The sequence below is a fragment of the Coregonus lavaretus genome (genome assembly GCF_964263955.1).
Source record: "Coregonus lavaretus genome assembly, chromosome: 6".
Lineage (NCBI taxonomy): Eukaryota > Metazoa > Chordata > Actinopteri > Salmoniformes > Salmonidae > Coregonus > Coregonus lavaretus.
The window spans coordinates 23,889,255-23,910,235 of record NC_139993.1 but is presented as its reverse complement, the minus strand read 5'-3'; the positions used below and the strand labels follow the sequence as shown (position 1 = coordinate 23,910,235).

Below are 20,981 nucleotides of genomic sequence, written 5' to 3'. Positions count from 1 at the left end.
GACGTCTTTTGGATGTATTATTTAGGTCCTGTCCGGACCTGTCATCTTTTTTTGGTGCGGACCGGACCTGCCTTGATTTCAACGTCCGTGCGTAGATTTTTGGTCCGGTCATGACTGTACCAAATCTGAACCAATCATAGGGTTGGGGAGTAACACGTAACGGATTACAAAAAAAACTAACTGTAATCCGTTTTGTTACCAGCAAAAATATTGTAATCAGATAACAGATACTTTTGTAAAATGTAATGAATACTTCTAGGATTACTTTTACATTCATTCAGAAAGGATGTTTGCGAAAACAATGAACACCTTTCTGTTTTCTCAATGACATTCAAAGGCGCAGGATTACTTTTGTTCCGCCTGAGCGAGTCTGACCACAAATCAGAGACCACTTTGATACCAAATGCGTTTGATGGATCACAGGAAAAGAGCAGGAATAGGCTTTTGTATGCTACAGTCCAAGCTATGTCTTCCAATGGTGCGACTGCTGTCAGCATCCAAAGATTATCCAATTTAAATAAACACTTGGGGTAAGGACGACAGCAGTGGTGTAGCCTACGAGCGATACAGATATCACTTATTATTGTTCTCTACATAGCGCATTGATGTGAATCACACTACTGCTCTCTCATTTAGCTATTTGCGCCTTACGGATTGCGGTTGTTGTGTATGGCTATTCACAAATGTATACGTGTATTTTAACCCAATAATGGTTGAATTGAAGAAGTTTAAGCTGCCTATCAATCATTGTTTTGCGACCAGTGGGCAGCCAGTGAAAAATGCACTCTTGCAACAGCTGCAGTGCGGATTGCAGTCTATGGAATAAAAATTGAAGGGTGTTCCTCCCTTCTAAATTCCCCCGTGGTGTTGTGCTCCATACTGTCAAAAACTAATTTCATTTAAGAAGACCACGAGTGGGGCTTTTATTGCTCAATCTTATTCGTGCTGATAAAAAAAAAAAATCCACAAGCCTAATGGACACATGCTCAAACTCTCGCACTTTTGATAGACTTAAACAGCGGCAAATTATCAAGATATCAAAATGTCACCAACAAAAACGTCAACAATAGGCTTATAGCAAAAGCAGCAAATATGCATACATCTTTCACATGCAAATAGCACTTTTCGGTAGTGCTCAAAGCATGCCATTCTGAAAGCAATGAGCCCAATCAGTGCTCCATGACACCAAAATCATAAACAATAGAGTAGGCTAATAAGTCCTTAGTATTTGGGTTATGCTCAGGTAAAACAGTTTGGCTAATTGATATTTCCATATTTCCAAGTCCCATTCTTGAAGATCAAGGGGTATTAAATTAATTGGAATGACTGGTAATCTGACAGACTACGTTTTTTGTAAAGATATAGCCTAATCATATTATTATCTCTAGTAAAAGCCTACATAGCCAACTCATAAAGTAAAATGCGACATCCATTTATGGCCAGTTGTGTAAACTTCTAATGCCTCTTGAGCAGGTTGATGTTTATTGGGATGAGTCTTGTACTTGAGGCAGAACTGAGCTATTTCTGCTAGATGGGCCAGGTGCAAAATGGGCTATATTGTAAAAATGAATGAAAAGAAAAAATTTGCTTTAATTTAAGGTTAGCAGTGTGTTTAAGATTAGGTTCAAAATCATCAGATTTTATGACTTTGTGGCTGTGCCAGCTAATGACCACTCTGCAGAGCTGCCTCCAGAACAAGACTCATGAAGACAAAATGCTAACCTGGCCTCTTAAGGGGAAAGTCATCTAAAATTAACTGAAAGTAATCTGATTACGTTACTGAGTTTGGGTAATCCAAAAGTTACATTACTGATTACAATTTTGGACAGGTAACTAGTAACTAACGGATTACATTCAGAAAGTAATCTACCCAACCCTGGACGTCTATGTTTGGTTCAGATTTGGTCCGGAATGGCCTTGATTTCAACATCCAAACATTGGCCCAAACATAGATGCACAGTTGAAGTCGGAAGTTTACATACACTTAGGTTGGAGTCATTAAAACTCGTTTTTCAACCACTCCACATATTTCTTGTTAACAAACTATAGTTTTGGCAAGTCGGTTAGGACATCTACTTTGTGCATGACACAAGTCATTTTTCCAACAATTATTTACAGACAGATTATTTCACTTATAATTCACTGTTCCAGTGGGTCAGAAGTCTACATACACTAAGTTGACTGTGCCTTTAAACAGCTTGGAAAATTCCAGAAAATGATGTCATGGCTTTAAAAGCTTCTGATAGGCTAATTGACATTATTTGAGTCAATTGGAGGTGTACCTGTGGATGTATTTCAAGGCCTACCTTCAAACTCAGTGCCTCTTTGCTTGACATCATGAGAAAATCATCAGAAATCAGCCAAGACCTCAGAAAAAAATCATTCATCTGTAAAAAAACTATAGTACGCAAGTATAAACACCATGGGACCACGCAGCCATCATACCGCTCAGGAAGGAGGAGGGTTCTGTCTCCTAGAGATAAACGTACTTTGGTGCGAAAAGTGCAAATCAATCCCAGAACAACAGCAAAGGACCTTGTGAAGATGCTGGAGGAAACAGGTACAAAAGTATCTATATCCACAGTAAAACGAGTCCTATATCGACATAACCTGAAAGGCCGCTCAGCAAGGAAGAAGCCACTGCTCCAAAACCGCCATAAAAAAGCCTGACTATGGTTTGCAACTGCACATGGGGACAAAGATCGTACTTTTTGGAGAAATGTCCTCTGGTCTGATGAAACAAAAATAGAACTGTTTGGCCATAATGACCATCGTTATGTTTGGAGGAAAAAGGGGGTAGCTTGCAAGCTGGAGAACACCATCCCAACCGTGAAGCACGGGGGTGGCAGCATCATGCTGTGGGGGTGTTTTGCTGCAGGAGGGACTGGTGCACTTCACAAAATAGATGGCATCATGAGGAAGGAAAATTATGTGGCTATATTGAAGCAACATCTCAAGACATCAGTCAGGAAGTTAAAGCTTGGTCGCAAATGGGTCTTCCAAATGGACAAGGACCCCAAGCATACTTCCAAAGTTGTGGCAAAATGGCTTAAAGACAACAAAGTCAAGGTATTGGAGTGGCCATCACAAAGAAGAGAAATTGTAGAAATAGGCAGGGTTGATGACTTTGTGGTTGTGGTAACTAGTGACGACCTAGCATTAACTTGACTGGAGTTACTGCCCTGATGACACAGACGGCTTCATCAACAAAAATGTATGCTATGTGAAAAGTTGTATTAAAAAAATACCCGCTTTGATAAACTAGTAGGTTAATTACCCAGCCAAGCAGATAAAAGTAGTAGAGTAATTTTTGTTGTGAAGTACATTATCAAATAACTTTTTCCTTTCTTTATAACAGTATTATATTTACCACTTGGCTGTCTTTTCTATCACCACATCACAGGCCCACCCAGTCAACACCACCTCATAAGATGAGGAAGTACATTGTTTATGAGCATTGTGTGCTGCAGTTGTTAGAGAGATGTCCAGTTTGCAGCCAATCATGCAACATAGAGAAGACCAGCAAGGGGACCCTCGGCATCATGCAGACATGCCCTCGCTGTGAGCATTCCTATAAATGGAACAAGGAGGACACTTGAATCAGGTTGGTGACATTTGACCTGGTCAAAGGTCAAAACAGTTTTGAGTTTTGTTCCAATTCACCTTCATAACCTAGCCTGGTGGAACCTGCCTGATCGCTGCGTTTATCATTCTATTTCACTTCACATATCTTGATATCTGAAGTGAAATAGAAAGGTGAATGCAGCGATCAGGTTGGTTCCACCATGCTAATCATAACCACCATTGATAATGTAATCAGTGCTCTTTGTGTGTGTTTGTGTGACAGACCAGTATCTTTGATGAGGGGCCAGGAGCTGATCTACGCTGCCATGCCCATCAATGGGGTGCTGGCAAAGACCTTACCTCCAGCCTCACCTCTTGCCTGCTCACCAACGGTCATTGATGGGGAGACCGGAATTAGGTAGGTTTAGTCTGACCTGTTCAGACTTCAACATAGTACCTGTCTGCCATTGGTAATAGAACTGTGACTGTGTGCATGTGTTCACAGAAACATGTATAGCCAGCACTTGCAAGATGATGTGGTGAAGTCCAGAATGAGAGACAGGCTTGATACTGATGTCTCTAAATGGAGAGAGACCTGGCACTCGGCAGTAAAATTGTACTAGACACAACTTTTACTTGTATTGTCTTTTATCATTGAATTGAATGGTATCAGTCAATATGGGGAGGGAGAAACCCTGTGTATTCTGCACCAGGATCAGGGAACTCCTGTTCTATATGGGACACCACTCTGATATGTTTGCAAGGGTAGCCCCATTACCACCAGACAAAATGGAGATAGGCACAGTATCTGTATCGGCTGGGAATGACAATGAAAGGTGAAAGGTGCACATTGTTATATTAGCAGAACACTGCTTCTATGGTATTATGTAAAGGGTTGTTTATTCTACATGAACCTGTTACTACATTTGAAAGTTATCAAAACACTTTGTTTAAAATATCTGCATAAATTCAGCAATTGTATTCTTCTCATATTACTCTGTAGGCTACTTACCTATTCAAAGCTTCCTCCGACATCTCACCATACATCTGCCTGTACTGTAGTTATTGAACTCAACCTGCAGGATGTTTGTTTGTTGTGATTGAGTGGGGAGAAACAGCTGCGGGCAAGGTTCTGATAGATTTGTGTCTTGGTGGTGGCAAGGACACACCAAAGAAACACCCACATCAGACCACAACTCCAAGCCAACTCATGTTTGGCTTCTGTCATGGCCGCCAGCATTTCTAAAGGAGCAAGTCAAAAAAACGAGTCCAAATCAGCGGGTGCAGTTCCCCTTTTAAAGCTTTTGAAAAAGCTAACATAAGTACATGTGGCAGATGGGAGTAATAATACATATTCTATGTTGCAATCTTCAGTTGGCTCCTCTCTCCTATATTAAATGGATTTTACAATTTGTATTGTTATGTATACTTCATTGAGAATGTACAGTGGGGAAAAAAAGTATTTAGTCAGCCACCAATTGTGCAAGTTCGCCCACTTAAAAAGATGAGAGAGGCCTGTAATTTGCATCATAGATACACGTCAACTATGACAGACAAAATGAGATTTTTTTTCTCCAGAAAATCACATTGTAGGATTTTTAATGAATTTATTTGCAAATTATGGTGGAAAATAAGTATTTGGTCACCTACAAACAAGCAAGATTTCTGGCTCTCACAGACCTGTAACTTCTTCTTTAAGAGGCTCCTATGTCCTCCACTCGTTACCTGTATTAATGGCACCTGTTTGAACTTGTTATCAGTATAAAAGACACCTGTCCACAACCTCAAACAGTCACACTCCAAACTCCACTATGGCCAAGACCAAAGAGCTGTCAAAGGACACCAGAAACAAAATTGTAGACCTGCACCAGGCTGGGAAGACTGAATCTGCAATAGGTAAGCAGCTTGGTTTGAAGAAATCAACTGTGGGAGCAATTATTAGGAAATGGAAGACATACAAGACCACTGATAATCTCCCTCGATCTGGGGCTCCACGCAAGATCTCACCCCGTGGGGTCAAAATGATCACAAGAACGGTGAGCAAAAATCCCAGAACCACACGGGGGGACCTAGTGAATAACCTGCAGAGAGCTGGGACCAAAGTAACAAAGCCTACCATCAGTAAAACACTACGCCGCCAGGGACTCAAATCCTGCAGTGCCAGACGTGTCCCCCTGCTTAAACCCGTCTGAAGTTTGCTAGAGTGCATTTGGATGATCCAGAAGAGGATTGGGAGAATGTCATATGGTCAGATGAAACCAAAATAGAACTTTTTGATAAAAACTCAACTCGTCGTGTTTGGAGGACAAAGAATGCTGAGTTGCATCCAAAGAACACCATACCTACTGTGAAGCATGGGGGTGGAAACATCATGCTTTGGGGCTGTTTTTCTGCAAAGGGACCAGGACGACTGATCCGTGTAAAGGAAAGAATGAATGGGGCCATGTATCGTGAGATTTTGAGTGAAAACCTCCTTCCATCAGCAAGGGCATTGAAGATGAAACGTGGCTGGGTCTTTCAGCATGACAATGATCCCAAACACACCGCCCGGGCAACGAATGAGTGGCTTCGTAAGAAGCATTTCAAGGTCCTGGAGTGGCCTAGCCAGTCTCCAGATCTCAACCCCATAGAAAATCTTTGGAGGGAGTTGAAAGTCCGTGTTGCCCAGCGACAGCCCCAAAACATCACTGCTCTAGAGGAGATCTGCATGGAGGAATGGGCCAAAATACCAGCAACAGTGTGTGAAAACCTTGTGAAGACTTACAGAAAACATTTGACCTGTGTCATTGCCAACAAAGGGTATATAACAAAGTATTGAGAAACTTTTGTTATTGACCAAATACTTATTTTCCACCATAATTTGCAAATAAATTCATTAAAAATCTTACAAAGTGATTTTCTGGAGAGAAAAAGATCTCATTTTGTCTGTCATAGTTGACGTGTACCTATGATGAAAATTACAGGCCTCTCTCATCTTTTTAAGTGGGAGAACTTGCACAATTGGTGGCTGACTAAATACTTTTTTCCCCCACTGTATGTACAGTTGAAATTTGGCCATAGAATCAATCACCAAATAATATGTATTTTCAATGTCATTTTGCTTACTGGGGTTTATTTATGTAAATTATATCATCAACCACAGGTTTTATAGGCATAATAATTACTGTATATGAGGGAGAGGAACGCCAAATGAAAAAAGCAATGAGAAATGCCAAACGGGAGGGGGGAGATGGGGTTATTTCCCTGCTCCCCCTAGATCAGGGGTCTCCAACCTTTTTACATTATAGAATAATAGTGAAGACATCAAAACTATGAAATAACACATATGGAATCATGTAGTAACCAAAAAAGTGTTAAACAAATCAAAATACATTTTATATTTGAGATTCTTCAAATAGCCACCCTTTGCCTTCATGACAGCTTTGCACACACTTGGCATTCTCTCAACCAGCTTCATGAGGTAGTCACTTGGAATGCATTTCAATTAACAGGTGTGCCTTCTTAAATTAATTTGTGGAATCTATTTCCTTCTTAATGCATTTGAGCCAATCAGTTGTGTTGTGACAAGGTAGGGGGGTATACAGAAGATTGCCCTATTTGGTAAAAGACCAAGTCCATATTATGGCAAGAACAGTTCAAATTTGCAAAGAGAAACAACAGTCCATCATTACTTTAAGACATGAACGTCAGTCAATACGGAAAATTTCAAGAACTTTGAAAGTTTCTTCAAGTGCAGTCGCAAAAACCATCAAGCGTTATGATGAAACTGGCTTTCATGAGAACCGCCACAGGAATGGAAGATCCAGAGTTACCTCTACTGCAGAGGATAAGTTCATTAGAGTTACCAGCCCAAATAAATGCTTCACAGAGTTCAAGTCACAGACACATCTCAACATCAACTGTTCAGAGGGGACTGTGTGAATCAGGCCTTCATGGTCAAATTGCTGCAAAGAAACCACTACTAAAGGACACCAATAAGAAGAAGAGACCTGCTTGGGCCAAGAAACACGAACACGGATGGTGTTAAGAGATCGATGGGAGGTATTGAATAGAGTTGAAGGATGGGACTAATAACAAATAACAACAAATAATAACAAAGATAGCTAATAATGTAAGCATACTGTGTCCATAATAAGTATATAGGTTGTATGTTGGGAGCTTTTGGGAAAGAGCACAGTTAGAAAGATATGGCATATAGAAGCAAACCGGATGTACATCATGAAAATGATCGGAGAGGTTGACAGTAGAAGAAGTTCAGGAGCAAAAAAAAAAATATATATATATATATAATAGAATTATTGTAAAATTAATTGTGTCCATAAGGTGTAGATAGTAAGTATAGACCGGAAGTAGAGGCCTGAGCATTGTTGTTCACTAATTTACTCCAAGTAGGGAAAGGATGGCGGGGTTGAAAAGTAATAAAGGGGAGTATATATATAAAAAACATGGGGGATTGGAAGTGATGCAGACAGTTACATTGATAGAAGATACAATCTATCTGCAATATTAAGCTGATCCACCCCCCCCCCCCCCCCCCAAAAAAAAAGAAAGAAACACGAACAATGGACATTAGACTGGTGGAAATGTGTACTTTGGTCTGGAGTCCAAATTGAAGATTTTTGGTTCCAACCGCTGTCTCACATTACGGGGGCTGTTAGATCAGAGGGAGCAGGAGTTATCCGTTCAGAGGGAGGCGCAACAGGAGGCTCAAAGGGAGAAGGAAGTAGTGGAGGCAAGGAGAGAGGAGCAGGAGCGCCCCGCACGTGTCGTGCGAAAATGGGCATCCAGCCAGGACGGGTTGTGCCAGCTGTACACTCCAGACCTCCAGTATGCCTCCACAGTCCAGTATATCCTGCGCCAGTCCCACGAACTGTGTCGCCAGTGCGCGTTCACAGCCCGGTAAGCCCCGTACCTGCTCCCCGCACCAAACCAGTGGTGCGTGTATCCAGTCCAGTACGGCCCGTACCTGCTCCCCGCACCAAGCCAGTGGTGCGTGTATCCAGTCAGGCACGGCTCGTGCCTGCTCCTCGCACCAAACCAGTGGTGCCTGTCGCCAGCCCGGTACGCCCTGTACCTGCTCCCCGCACCAGACCAGTGGTGCGTGTATCCAGTCCAGTACGGCCCATCCCTGCTCCTCGCACCAAACCAATGGTGCGTGTGGCCAGCCCGGTACGCCCCGTACCTGCTCCCCGCACCAAGCCAGTGGTGCGTGTCTCCAGTCCGGCCCGGCCCGTGCCTGCACCTCGCACCAAGACAGTGGTGCGTGTTCCCAGTCCGGTACGGCCCGTTCCTGCTCCTCGCACCAGACCTGTGTTGCATGTCTCCAGTCCGGCCCGGCCCGTTCCTGCTCCTCGCACCAGACAAGTGGTGCGTGTTCCCAGTCCGGCCCGGCCCGTGCCTGCTCCTTGCACCAGACCAGTGGTGCATGTTCCCAGTCCGGCACGGCCCGTGCCCGTTCCACCGGTCAGCTGCTCCACTCCGGAGTCAGAGCAGTCCGCTCCACCGGTGCCCAGTCCAGCTCCGGTCAGCGGATCCACTCCGGAGCCAGAGCAGTCCGCTCCACCGGTGCCCAGTCCAGCTCCGGTCAGCGGTTCCACTCCGGAGCCAGAGCAGTCCGCTCCACCGGTGCCTAGTCCAGCTCCGGTCAGCCGTTCCACTCCGGAGCCAGAGCAGTCCGCTCCACCGGTGTCCAGTTCAGCTCCGGTCAGCGGCTCCAGTCCAGACCCAGAAGTGAGCCCCTCTCCAGGGTCGGGGTCTCCCACACCAGGGTCCAGACAGGGCTTGGTGCATTGTGGGGGGATTGCCGATCCAGGCCCAGACGTCAGCCCCTCTCCAGGTTCGGGGTCTCCCACACCAGGGTCCAGACAGGGCTTGGTGGATCGTGGGAGGAAGGAGAGGGGAAGCATCGCGCCAAGGTCCAGACCAGGCCAGGGGCGCAACGGGGAGGCAGAGAGGAAGAAGTCGTCACGCCCGGAGCCGGATCCGCCTCCGAGGCTGAAAGCCCACCCGGACCCTCCCCTAATGAGTCAGGTTGGTGCGGCCGGAGTATGCACCTTTGGGGGGGTACTGTCAAGCCCTGGCCTTGAGAGGCCGGTTGTCTTTAGTTGGTTTGGTCAGGGCGTGAGGATCTATGTTAGAATTTCTATGTTTAGGATCTAGATGTGTATTTCTAGGTTTGGCCGGGTGTGATTCCCAATCAGAGGCAGCTGTCGCTCATTGTCTCTGATTGGGGATCATACTTAAGTAGCCTGTTTGCCTACCTTAGTTGTGGGATCTTGTTCCGTGTTAGGCTTGTATGTGTTTAGCCTGAGGACTTCACGTTACGTTGTTTATTGTTTTGTTTATGTTTATTGAGTTAAATAAACATGTACGCTTTTCACGCTGCACCTTGGTCTGACCCGTCTCTCAACGCTCGTGACATGCATAAAGAAATATTCATGGGAATATATTCATGACAAGATATAAAAACGGTCATTTGTTGATTACATCGGACACTGTATTGTGCCCTTTTACCCATGCCTGAATCAATCAGGTCTTCTCTTTATGCTTCGGGTCCACAGTCAGTACACAGCTTCGGGGCTTTGTGTGAGCAAGCCCCACAAACAAATCGGTTGCACTGCACACAGTTTTCATGGGCCTTTTTTCGTGTAACACCTGCCGACTTGACATCGTGTCTTATTTTTTCCTGAGTGGAAGATGTGGTGCTTGGGGAAGAGGGAAAACAGGACCTGCTACCTTGGTGGCCTGCTTGGCAGCTCACGAAGCTCACATGCCAGATCCAGTGGGATGCATGGTGCTGAGGATGCAAACACTGTTATTTATTTTACATCTGTACACCCATCACATCCACTCTATGAATTGTTAAAAAGCAGGCATATCCTGGCATACAGTTGAAGTCGGAAGTTTACATACACTTCGGTTGGAGTCATTAAAACTCGTTTTTCAACCACTCCACAAATTTCTTGTTAACAAACTATAGTTTTGGCAAGTCGGTTAGGACATCTACTTTGTGCATGACACAAGTAATTTTTCCAACAATTGTTTACAGACAGATTATTTCACTTATAATTCACTGTATCACAATTCCAGTGAGTCAGAAGTTTACATACACTAAGTTGACTGTGCCTTTAAACAGCTTGGAAAATTCCAGAAAATTATGTCATGGCTTTAGAAGCTTCAGATAGGCTAATTGACATAATTCAAGTCAATTGGAGGTGTACCTGTGGATGTATTTCAAGGCCTACCTTCAAACTCAGTGCCTCTTTGCTTGACATCATGGGAAAATTAGAAGAAATCAGCCAAGACCTCAGAAAAAAATGTGTAGACCTCCACAAGTCTGGTTCATCCTTGGGAGCAATTTCCAAATGCCTGAAGGTACCACGTTCATCTGTACAAACAATAGTACACAAGTATAAACACCATGGGACCACGCAGCCGTCATACAGCTCAGGAAGGAGACGTGTTCTGTCTCCTAGAGATGAACGTACTTTGGTGCGAAAAGTGCAAATCAATCCCAGAACAACAGCAAAGGACCTTGTGAAGATGCTGGAGGAAACAGGTACAAAAGTATCTATATCCACAGTAAAAGGAGTCCTATATCGACATAACCTGAAAGGCCGCTCAGCAAGGAAGAAGCCACTGCTCCAAAACCACCATAAAAAAGCCAGACTACGGTTTGCAACTGCACATGGGAACAAAGATCGTACTTTTTGGAGAAATGTCCTCTGGTCTGATGAAACAAAAATAGAACTGTTTGGCCATAATGACCATCATTATGTTTGGAGGAAAAAGGGGGTCACTTGCAAGCCGAAGAACACCATCCCAACCGTGAAGCACGGGGGTGGCAGCATTATGCTGTGGGGGGTGCTTTGCTGCAGGAGGGACTGGTGCACTTCACAAAATAGATGGCATCATGAGGAAGGAAAATTATGTGGATATATTGAAGCAACATCTCAAGACATCAGTCAGGAAGTTAAAGCTTGGTCGCAAATGGGTCTTCCAAGTGGACAATGATCCCAAGCATACTTCCAAAGTTGTGGCAAAATGGCTTAAAGACAACAAAGTCAAGGTATTGGAGTGGCCATCACAAAGCCCTGACCTCAATCCTATAGAACATTTGTGGGCAGAACTGAAAAAGCATGTGCGAGCAAGGAGGCCTACAAACCTGACTCAGTTACACCAGCTCTGTCAGAAGGAATGGGCCAAAATTCACCCAACTTATTGTGGGAAGCTTGTGGAAGGCTACCCAAAACATTTGTCCCAAGTTAAACAATTTAAAGGCAATGCTACCAAATACTAATTGAGTGTATGTAAACTTCTGACCCCCTGGGAATGTGATGAAAGAAATAAAAGCTTAAATAAATCATTCTCTCTATTATTATTCTGACATTTCACATTCTTAAAATAAAGTGGTGATCCTAACTGACATAAGACAGGGAATTTTTACTAGGATTAAATGTCAGGAATTGTGAAAAACTGAGTTTAAATGTATTTGGCTAAGGTGTATGTAAACTTCAGACTTCAACTGTATATGAACTTTATATCTAGATAGATGGATGTGAGTTACAGTGCCCAACTGAATGTGTTCAAGACTTGGCTGTCAGGCTTAAAGTAAAGTTCATATTTAGCTTGAATTTTATATGAATTTGGCAGAGTATCATATAAAAATTACTTTTCATTCCACACATTTTGCAAGTGATTTGTAAACAACATCTTCACAATTAAGACACTGTCCTATCATCCACATCCTTCCATGTTAGAAATTGAGTTCACATAAATATCAGAACAAAAGATAAGGTACAGACAGCACAGTATGTGCTGGTTGCATTTGCAGTACCCTATGCAACAGTATGCAGTTCGCATCTTAACAAAGGAATAAACAGTATAGACTGGAAATTGCATTTAAGGAGAAAGGTGTTGTCTAGTGATGGGTCGTTCGCGAATGAAGTGCTCTTTTTGAACAGATCTTTTTAGTAAACGTTGGGAACCAAATCGCATCTGTGAAAAACCCATACATTTTTGTCTCCCTGATTTGCATACTGCTACAACTGCTTTTTGGGCTCCAGACAACAATTATCTGTAGGTAAGTTATAAAAACATTCTCTGAAGATGGCAATTCCTCATTGCAGTAACAATAGGGAGTGAGGCTAGAGCCTCATTCTGGTCCACGCAAAACATTTGCAGTATGTTAAAAAATATATATTAATATATTTCTGCAAGTGATCTAATTTCATCAGGTAAACATTTATTTCAACTCACATTTCACGATCTGACAATGTTAGGCAACCTATTAGGCTTTACATGGCGAATCGCATCTCTGCATGTCTGGCAGACATATCAGTGTGGATGTCGGATCACCACCTCAAGCTGAACCTCGGCAAGACGGAGCTGCTCTTCCTCCCGGGGAAGGACTGCCCGCTCCATGATCTCGCCATCACGGTTGACAACTCCATTGTGTCCTCCTCCCAGAGTGCAAAGAACCTTGGCGTGACCCTGGACAACACCCTGTCGTTCTCCGCTAACATCAAAACGGTGACCCGATCCTGCAGGTTCATGCTCTACAACATTCGCAGAGTAAGACCCTACCTTACACAGAAAGCGACACAGGTCCTAATCCAGGCACTTGTCATCTCCCGTCTGGATTACTGCAACTCGCTGTTGGCTGGGCTCCCTGCCTGTGCCATTAAACCCCTACAATTTATCCAGAACGCTGCAGCACATCTGGTGTTCAACCTTCCCAAGTTCTCTCATGTCACCCAGCTCCTCCGCACACTCCACTGGCTTCCAGTTGAAGCTCGCATCTACTACAAAACCATGGTGCTTGCCTACGGAGCTGTGAGGGGAACGGCACCTCCTTACCTTCAGGCTCTGATCAGACCCTACACCCAAACGAGGGCACTACGTTCATCCACCTCTGGCCTGCTAGCCCCCCTACCTCTACGGAAGCACAGTTCCCGCTCAGCCCAGTCAAAGCTATTCGCTGCTCTGGCACCCCAATGGTGGGACAAGCTCCCCCACGACGCCAGGACAGTGAAGTCACTGACCACCTTCCGGAGACACTTGAAACACTACCTCTTTAAGGAATACCTGGAATAGTTTAACAGTAATCCTTCTACACCCCCCCCCCTCCCCCAGTGGTGGTTGTCCCACTGGCTATCCTAAATTGAATGCACCAATTTGTAAGTCGCTCTGGATAAGAGCGTCTGCTAAATGACTTAAATGTAAATGTAAATGTGCTATTTTTCATGGTTTTTCACACATTTTTAAGCACTACTGAAGTGCTGTTTGGGAGCCAAATGAATGTGTAGTTTTGGTGAACGGAGCGAAAAGATCCGACTAACTGAAAAGACTCAGAATGCCCATCACTAGTGTCACTGTCAAGAGAAATGTCTCCCTTATACAAGCTGAGTGATGCAGCAGAGTGTCTGGTTTGTATCGACCAAACATTTGCAGCTAAATTAACTCCATAAACAACATGGAAAATGTATTATCTTGTATTGCTTACTTGCTATGATCTAAAAGCAAAGCCGTAGACAAATATGTTCCAACCACGAGATGGGACACTTAGAAAGTATCAGATAACCATAATGAAATCATCAGTCTTGCATAAAAGCTTGGTTATTTGTCAGATTTATGTGCAGTGTTATTGGAAAAGTGCAGATCGGATAACAAATCTCTCCGGAGCTGACACATCTACCCCTCTGTCATTCACACAGATGAAAACACACACACACACACACACACACACACACACACACACACACACACAGACAGACTAAATGGAGGCCAGGAAAATATTAATCAGATATTCAAAGGATATTCAAAACAGAAACAGCTTGGATTCACACTATCCCTAAGTAGTATATCACTGTCATGGAAGGTTGTTCTATCTATAAATGTTACAATACATTGTTTGACTAACCCTATTGCTCTTGACAGATATGTGACATAATCCTGAATATAATTTGCCTGGAAATGATCTAATAACATATGAATGATTTGTTATAGTGATTAAGCATATAGGTTGTAAGGATGATTATTATTATATGGTTTCAGTCATGAGATGAGACCAATAAATAGTTGGAGTACTGGGGCATTTTTCTGCCACAAAACGGTAACAAGATTATAGATATAATATGATATGAACCGTGATATTAGTTGTTAATTTCCAACATTTTCTGAGGGCTATAATGTTGTTTGCCAAACTCTCCAACTAAAGGAAATACTCAGTTTCTCTACACAAGAAAAAAACAGACTGCCCATGTGTTTCAGATCAACACAGCTGCTTGAGGAATACATTATGAAATATTTAACTGGTCTTTAATGCCATAAGCTCTGTTTGGAGAGGGCCTTTGTTACACAACCAACAACTGTAGAATGAACTTGAATCCCTGAATCAATTTGGCTATATCTATCTGACCAACAAAGTCTTCAACCTTGACATGTCATCAAGAGGTTATCCATTGTGATTTGTCATGCAGACAAAAAGATGATCATGACATAGGATATAGGTCTAGTACAACCATCATTAACAGAAAATTCAGTTTTGTTTACTTTCTTGCTAAGGGACTATTATTCTTACATATATTATTACTGTAGGCCCTAGCCTATAGGATATCTCTTTCCCAGTTTCACTGTCTCAAAATCAATCAATTGCATGGGGGTAGAGCTCTTTTTATATATGGTCCCGTGTAGCTCAGTTGGTAGAGCATGGCGTTTGCAACGCCAGGGTTGTGGGGACCAGTATGAAAAAAAAAAAAATTTATGCACTCTAACTGCAAGTCGCTCTGGATAAGAGCATCTGCTAAATGACTAAAATGTAAATGTAAAATGAACCTCTGCCATGAGCTATGTGTAATGAACTCTCTATTTGCTTGATAGACACTTAATTTAAGATCATATAAAAAAAGTCACAAATTAACTATTCAACTCTATTGGCTGAGCAAAGACTATATTCCCAAATAATTTGACATCAGGTTCCTATATCTCCCATACCACTGTTTCCAGTCACCTGGACATCTTTGGCATGCTTGTTTGACGGTTAATGCAATCCCGAATCCCTGGGACGTCCCTACGCTAAACCCTAACCCCAACCCTTACCTTAACCATAACAATTACCTAACCCTAACCTTAACCACGTTTGCAGAGCTGGTTAATAAGACTTTGAATTGAAGGATCCTGGGCGTGAGAGGAGTTCTTGTCATATTCATCGTTTCCTCAAGCCCATGTACTGGTCCAGAACTAGGCTAGATAAAGAACGTTATACTGAATTTAAACGTAGGCTACTGGTATTCACCATCACACACAAATCGAATGCATTTATGTTTTAAAATAACAAAACATCTTACCTGCAAATGTCCCTGGTACATAATGAGCTCAAAGGCAGTTACTGATTCTCCGACGATTGATTTTTAGGTTACTTTTAGGCTTGCAATACAGATACCCTAGGTTACACTGGAAGTGTTTATATGTGCAAAGAGTTCTGGAACAAGATGCGGAATGTTTCAAGTGCCCGCTCTAGTTGAGGCGTTGAATGTTACGCGAAAGGAAAGGAACTGTCCTTGTTTTAGGTGCTGAAACGCAAGAGTTCTTGACATGTATTTTTTGCCGGTGTTTTCACTGAGGTAGCCAGCCGAAAGCACGGACGAGATAAGTGCGCTACCAGACCCCACTTCAACGTGAGGCGCCCAAAAATCTTCACCGCGCTGCAAAAAGCTTCAGTGTCCTCGGCTTCGAATGGACAACAATTCAGTCAGTCAAGTAAAATGTGCCTTGTTATGTCTTCATTGTGCATACTACCGTTCTCCCCCTCTCGACTGTCGCTTAGTAATTGTTTTGACGGTCTCGGTTCATTCTCTTCTTATAATGTGCTCCTCACGCCTGCTTGCCAACTCCCTTCATAAGGCTTCCTCAAAGATCCTCTATTATATTGACAAGATATTCGAGTGACTGCTCTAACAATGGAAATACACGTCCTCAAAGATGGAGGGCAGGCGGGAGTACGCGCGATCAGGTTGGGCCATTCTAGCCAATGCAAGGGCAGATACTCGTGTGACCAACAGTTCATAGTGATAGAGGACTCATCTTTTTATCTGTGCCATTATAGTGTCTGTGACAGCATGGGCAGTGCCAGCGAGGCTATCTCCATTTGAAAGTAGTAAATGTGCTCGCCTATTTGTTGTGATGTAAGTCAGGGAATTCATCGCTGTTTCAATGCACGTCATATGGCAGATATCACACCGGTGACATCATAACGTCCCATCAATTTATTTATTACCTGTCATTTAACATAACTGGATCACGGGTGGCCATTTATGAAAATAGCTACCAAGGATTAGGGTTTAATGTCTAATAATGTATGATACATTTTATAATAATTACCAAATACAGTGCCTTCAGAAAGTATTCATAACCCTTGACTTATAACACATTTTGTATTACAGCCTGAATTAAAAATGGATTTAATATATTTTTTTCTCACCCATCTACACACAATACCCCATAATGAAAAAGTGAAAACATGTTTTTAGAATATTTAGAAAATGTACTGGCAATGAATGACAGAAATATCAAATGTACATAAGTATTCACACCCCTGACTCTATACAGTGCATTTGGAAAGTATTCAGACCCCTTGACTTTTTCCACATTTTGTTACGTTACAGCCTTTATTCTAAAATTGATTAAATAAATAAAAATCCTCATCAATCTACACACAATACCCCATAATAAAAAAGCAAAAACGTTTTGCAAATGTATAATACAAAAAAAACTGAAATACGTTATTTACATACGTTTTCAGACCCTTTGCTATGAGACTCGAAATTGAGCTCAGGTGCATCCTGTTTCCATTGATCATCCTTGAAATATTTCTACAACTTGATTGGAGTCCACCTGTGGTCCCACGGTTGGCAGTGCATGTCAGAGCAAAAACCAAGCCATGAGGTCGAAGGAATTGTCCGTAGAGCTCCGAGACACGATTGTGTCGAGGCACAGATCTGGGGAAGGATACCAAAACATTTCTGCAGCATTGAAGGTCCCCAAGAACACAGTGGCCTCCATCATTCTTAAGTGGAATAAGTTTGGAACCACCAAGACTCTTCCTAGAGCTGGCCGCCTGGCCAAACTGAGCAATCGGGGGAGAAGGGCCTTGGTCAGGGAGGTGACCAAGAACCCAATGGTCACTTTGACAGAGCCCCAGAGTTCCTCTGTGGAGATGGGAGAACCTTCCAGAAGGACAACCATCTCTGCAGCACTCTACCAATCAGGCCTTTATGGTAGAGTGGCCAGACGGAAGCTACTCCTCAGTAAAAGGCATATAACAGCCCGCTTGGAGTTTGCCAAAAGGCACTTAAAGGACTCTCAGACCATGAGAAACAAGATTCTCTGGTCTGATGAAACCAAGATTGAACTCTTTGGCCTGAATACCAAGTGTCACGTCTGGAGGAAACTAGGCACCACTCATCACCTGGAGAGACCTGAAAATAGCTGTGCAGTGATGCTCCCCATTCAACCTGACAGAGCTTGAGAGGATCTGCAGAGAAGAATGGGAAAAACTCCCCAAATACAGGTGTGCCAAGCTTGTAGCGTCATACCCAAGAAGACTTGGGGGCGGTCTCGGATGGTTGAGGGGCAGCTCTTGGGGAACTGTGGGGGGATCTTGGAGGGCTGGTGGCCTGGCGGTTGGGAACTTGGGCTGGTGGCTGATGGATTGCTGGTTCGGGTCCCCGTTTTTGACCTTGTGGGAGATCTGTCAACGTACCCTTGAGCCGGGCGTTGACCCTGGTTGCTTCTGTGGGTCGCTCTGAATGGGAGTCTGTTAGATGACTAATGTGATGTAGATGTTAAGCGGCTTCACTCAAGTAGATTGAATGTTTTAAGTATTCACAAAAAAAAGGAACAAAATAATGTAGGAATAAAACACTTCAAAACCATGTTTCTTATTATTTATTTTTGGACCGTCTTTTTTGCCATTTATGAATGTGCTATTCAATGCGTTTCTCTGGGCTATAGTAGTAAAGACCAAATTCAATATTTTATCAAATCGATTTTTTATATAGATTTTTTATACCTAAAGCAGTCAAGATCAAATAGCTAAATGATCGATAGTATGACCATCTTAACAATTCCATAATATGCTTAGAACCACCCCCATTTATGCTTGCCATAACAAACAAGACATTTCAGCTTTTAATAATTTTTAATACATTTGTAAAAATTCCCAAAAACATAATTCCACTTTGACATTATGGGGTATGTGTGTAGGCCATTGACAAAAATATATATATTTAATCGATTTTAAATTCAGGCTGTAACACAACAAAATGTGCAAAAAGTCAAGGGGTGTGAATACTTTCTGAAGGAACTGTACATCAACCTCTCAAACTGTAGCGTCATTAATGAAGTTAAGACTTAGTAAATCAATTGAAAGATTAGTAATGGTCGTTATTAGTGGTCCTTTGTAGCTCAGTTGGTAGAGCATGGCGCTTGTGACGCCAGGGTAGTGGGCTCAAATCCTGGGACCACTCATACGGAAAATGTATGCACGCATGACTAAGTTGCTTTGGATAAAAGCGTCTGCTAAATGGCAAATATATTAATATGAAGCAAGAATAGATTGGCTGGCTGATGTGGGGAATCCAACATTTACATAAACAGACCTAGTTACAATGTGATGAATATGGCAAACTAAAAATGCTGAACTCTATTATAGTCTCAAGTTCTATGGGCTGGAAAACTGTGGTGACGTCTAACTGTTATTGCTTAACCTCTACGGGATCGGTGTCCCGTATACAGGATGGTTGAGCTAACGTGCACTAATGTGATAAGCATGACTGTTGTAAGTAACAGCAAACTTTCCAGGACATAGACATGTCTTATATGGGGAGAAAGCTTACATTCTTGTTAATTTAACTGCACTGTCCAATTTACAGTAGCTATTACAGTGAAAAAATACCATGCTATTATTTGAGGAGAGCGCACAACAACAAAAAACTTATCACGGCAACTGGTTTGATACATTCACCTCTGAAGGTAAATAATGTACTTACATTCAGTAATCTTGCTCTGATTTGTCAGCCTAAGGGTCCCAGAGATAAAAATGTAGCATAGTTTTGTTTGATAAAATCAATTTTTATATTCAAATGTAGGAACTGGGTCCTACAGTTTGAACCCCTGCTGTCTCTGGCTCCACACCCACTCCGCCCGGCCATCTAGATGTGTGAAAGTAAATGTATAAGCTAATGATCCATCATGTATGACATTCCTGGGAGTGTGTAAACTTACATTTTGTATTACCATATCATTTTGATATGTTCTCTATAGTTATGTACTTGAAAATGTATCAATTGACCAATTCGGCACATTTGGGCAGAAATGATACAAAATAGTCCAGTATTGCAACGCTTCACTGGATCAATCTGAAACTTTGCACACTCACTGCTGCCATCTACAGGGCAGATGCTAAGCTACAGGACTGTTTTGCTAGCACAGACTGGAATATGTTCCGGGATTCTTCAGATAGCATTGAGGAGTACACCACATCAGTCACTGGCTTCATCAATAAGTGCATCGATGACGTCGTCCCCACAGTGACCGTACGTACATACACCAACCAGAAACCATGGATTACAGGCAACATCCGCACTGAGCTAAAGGGTAGAGCTGCCGCTTTCAAGGAACGGGACTCTAACCCGAACGCTTATAAGAAATCCCGCTATGCCCTCCGACGAACCATCAAACAGGCTAAGACTCAATACCAGACTAAGATTGAATCGTACCACACCGACTCTGACACTCGTCGGATTTGGCAGGGCTTGAAAACTATTACAGACTACAAAAGGAAGCACAGCCACGAGCTGCCCAGTGACACAAGCCTACCAGACGAGCTAAATCAGTTCTATGCTCGCTTCGAGGCAAGCAACACTGAAGCATGCATGAGAGCACCAGCTGTTCCGGATGACTATGTGATCACGCTCTCCGTAGCCGATGTGAGTAAGACTTTTAAGCAGGTCAACATTCACAAGGCCGCAGGGCCAGACGGATTACCAGGACGTGTACTCTGAGCATGTGCTGACCAACTGGCAAGTGTCTTCACTGACATTTTCAACATGTCCCTGACTGAGTCTGTAATACCAACATGTTTCAAGCAGACCACCATAGTCCCTGTGCCCAAGGACACTAAGATAACCTGCCTAAATTACTACCGACCCGTAGCACTCACGTCTGTAGCCATGAAGTGCTTTGAAAGGCTGGTCATGGCTCACATCAACACCATTATCCCAGAAACCCTAGACCCACTCTAATTTGCATACCGCCCCAACAGATCCACAGATGATGCAATCTCTATTGCACTTCACACTGCCCTTTCCCACCTGGACAAGTGGAACACCTACGTGAGAATGTTGTTCATTGACTAC

At 42.9% G+C, this 20,981-nt stretch overlaps 1 protein-coding gene across 1 annotated transcript in view; it reads right to left on the bottom strand.

The window, feature by feature from the left end:
* Positions 1-15,932, bottom strand: part of pex5la (peroxisomal biogenesis factor 5-like a) — a gene marked incomplete at both ends in the record, with an annotated part of 291,726 nt that extends 275,794 nt beyond the window's left edge. The window contains one exon of the mRNA XM_084163646.1: positions 15,912-15,932. Coding sequence (XP_084019772.1) covers positions 15,912-15,932 — 21 coding nt within the window. The remainder of the gene's footprint in view (positions 1-15,911) is intronic.
* Positions 15,933-20,981: the final 5,049 nt, after the last annotated feature.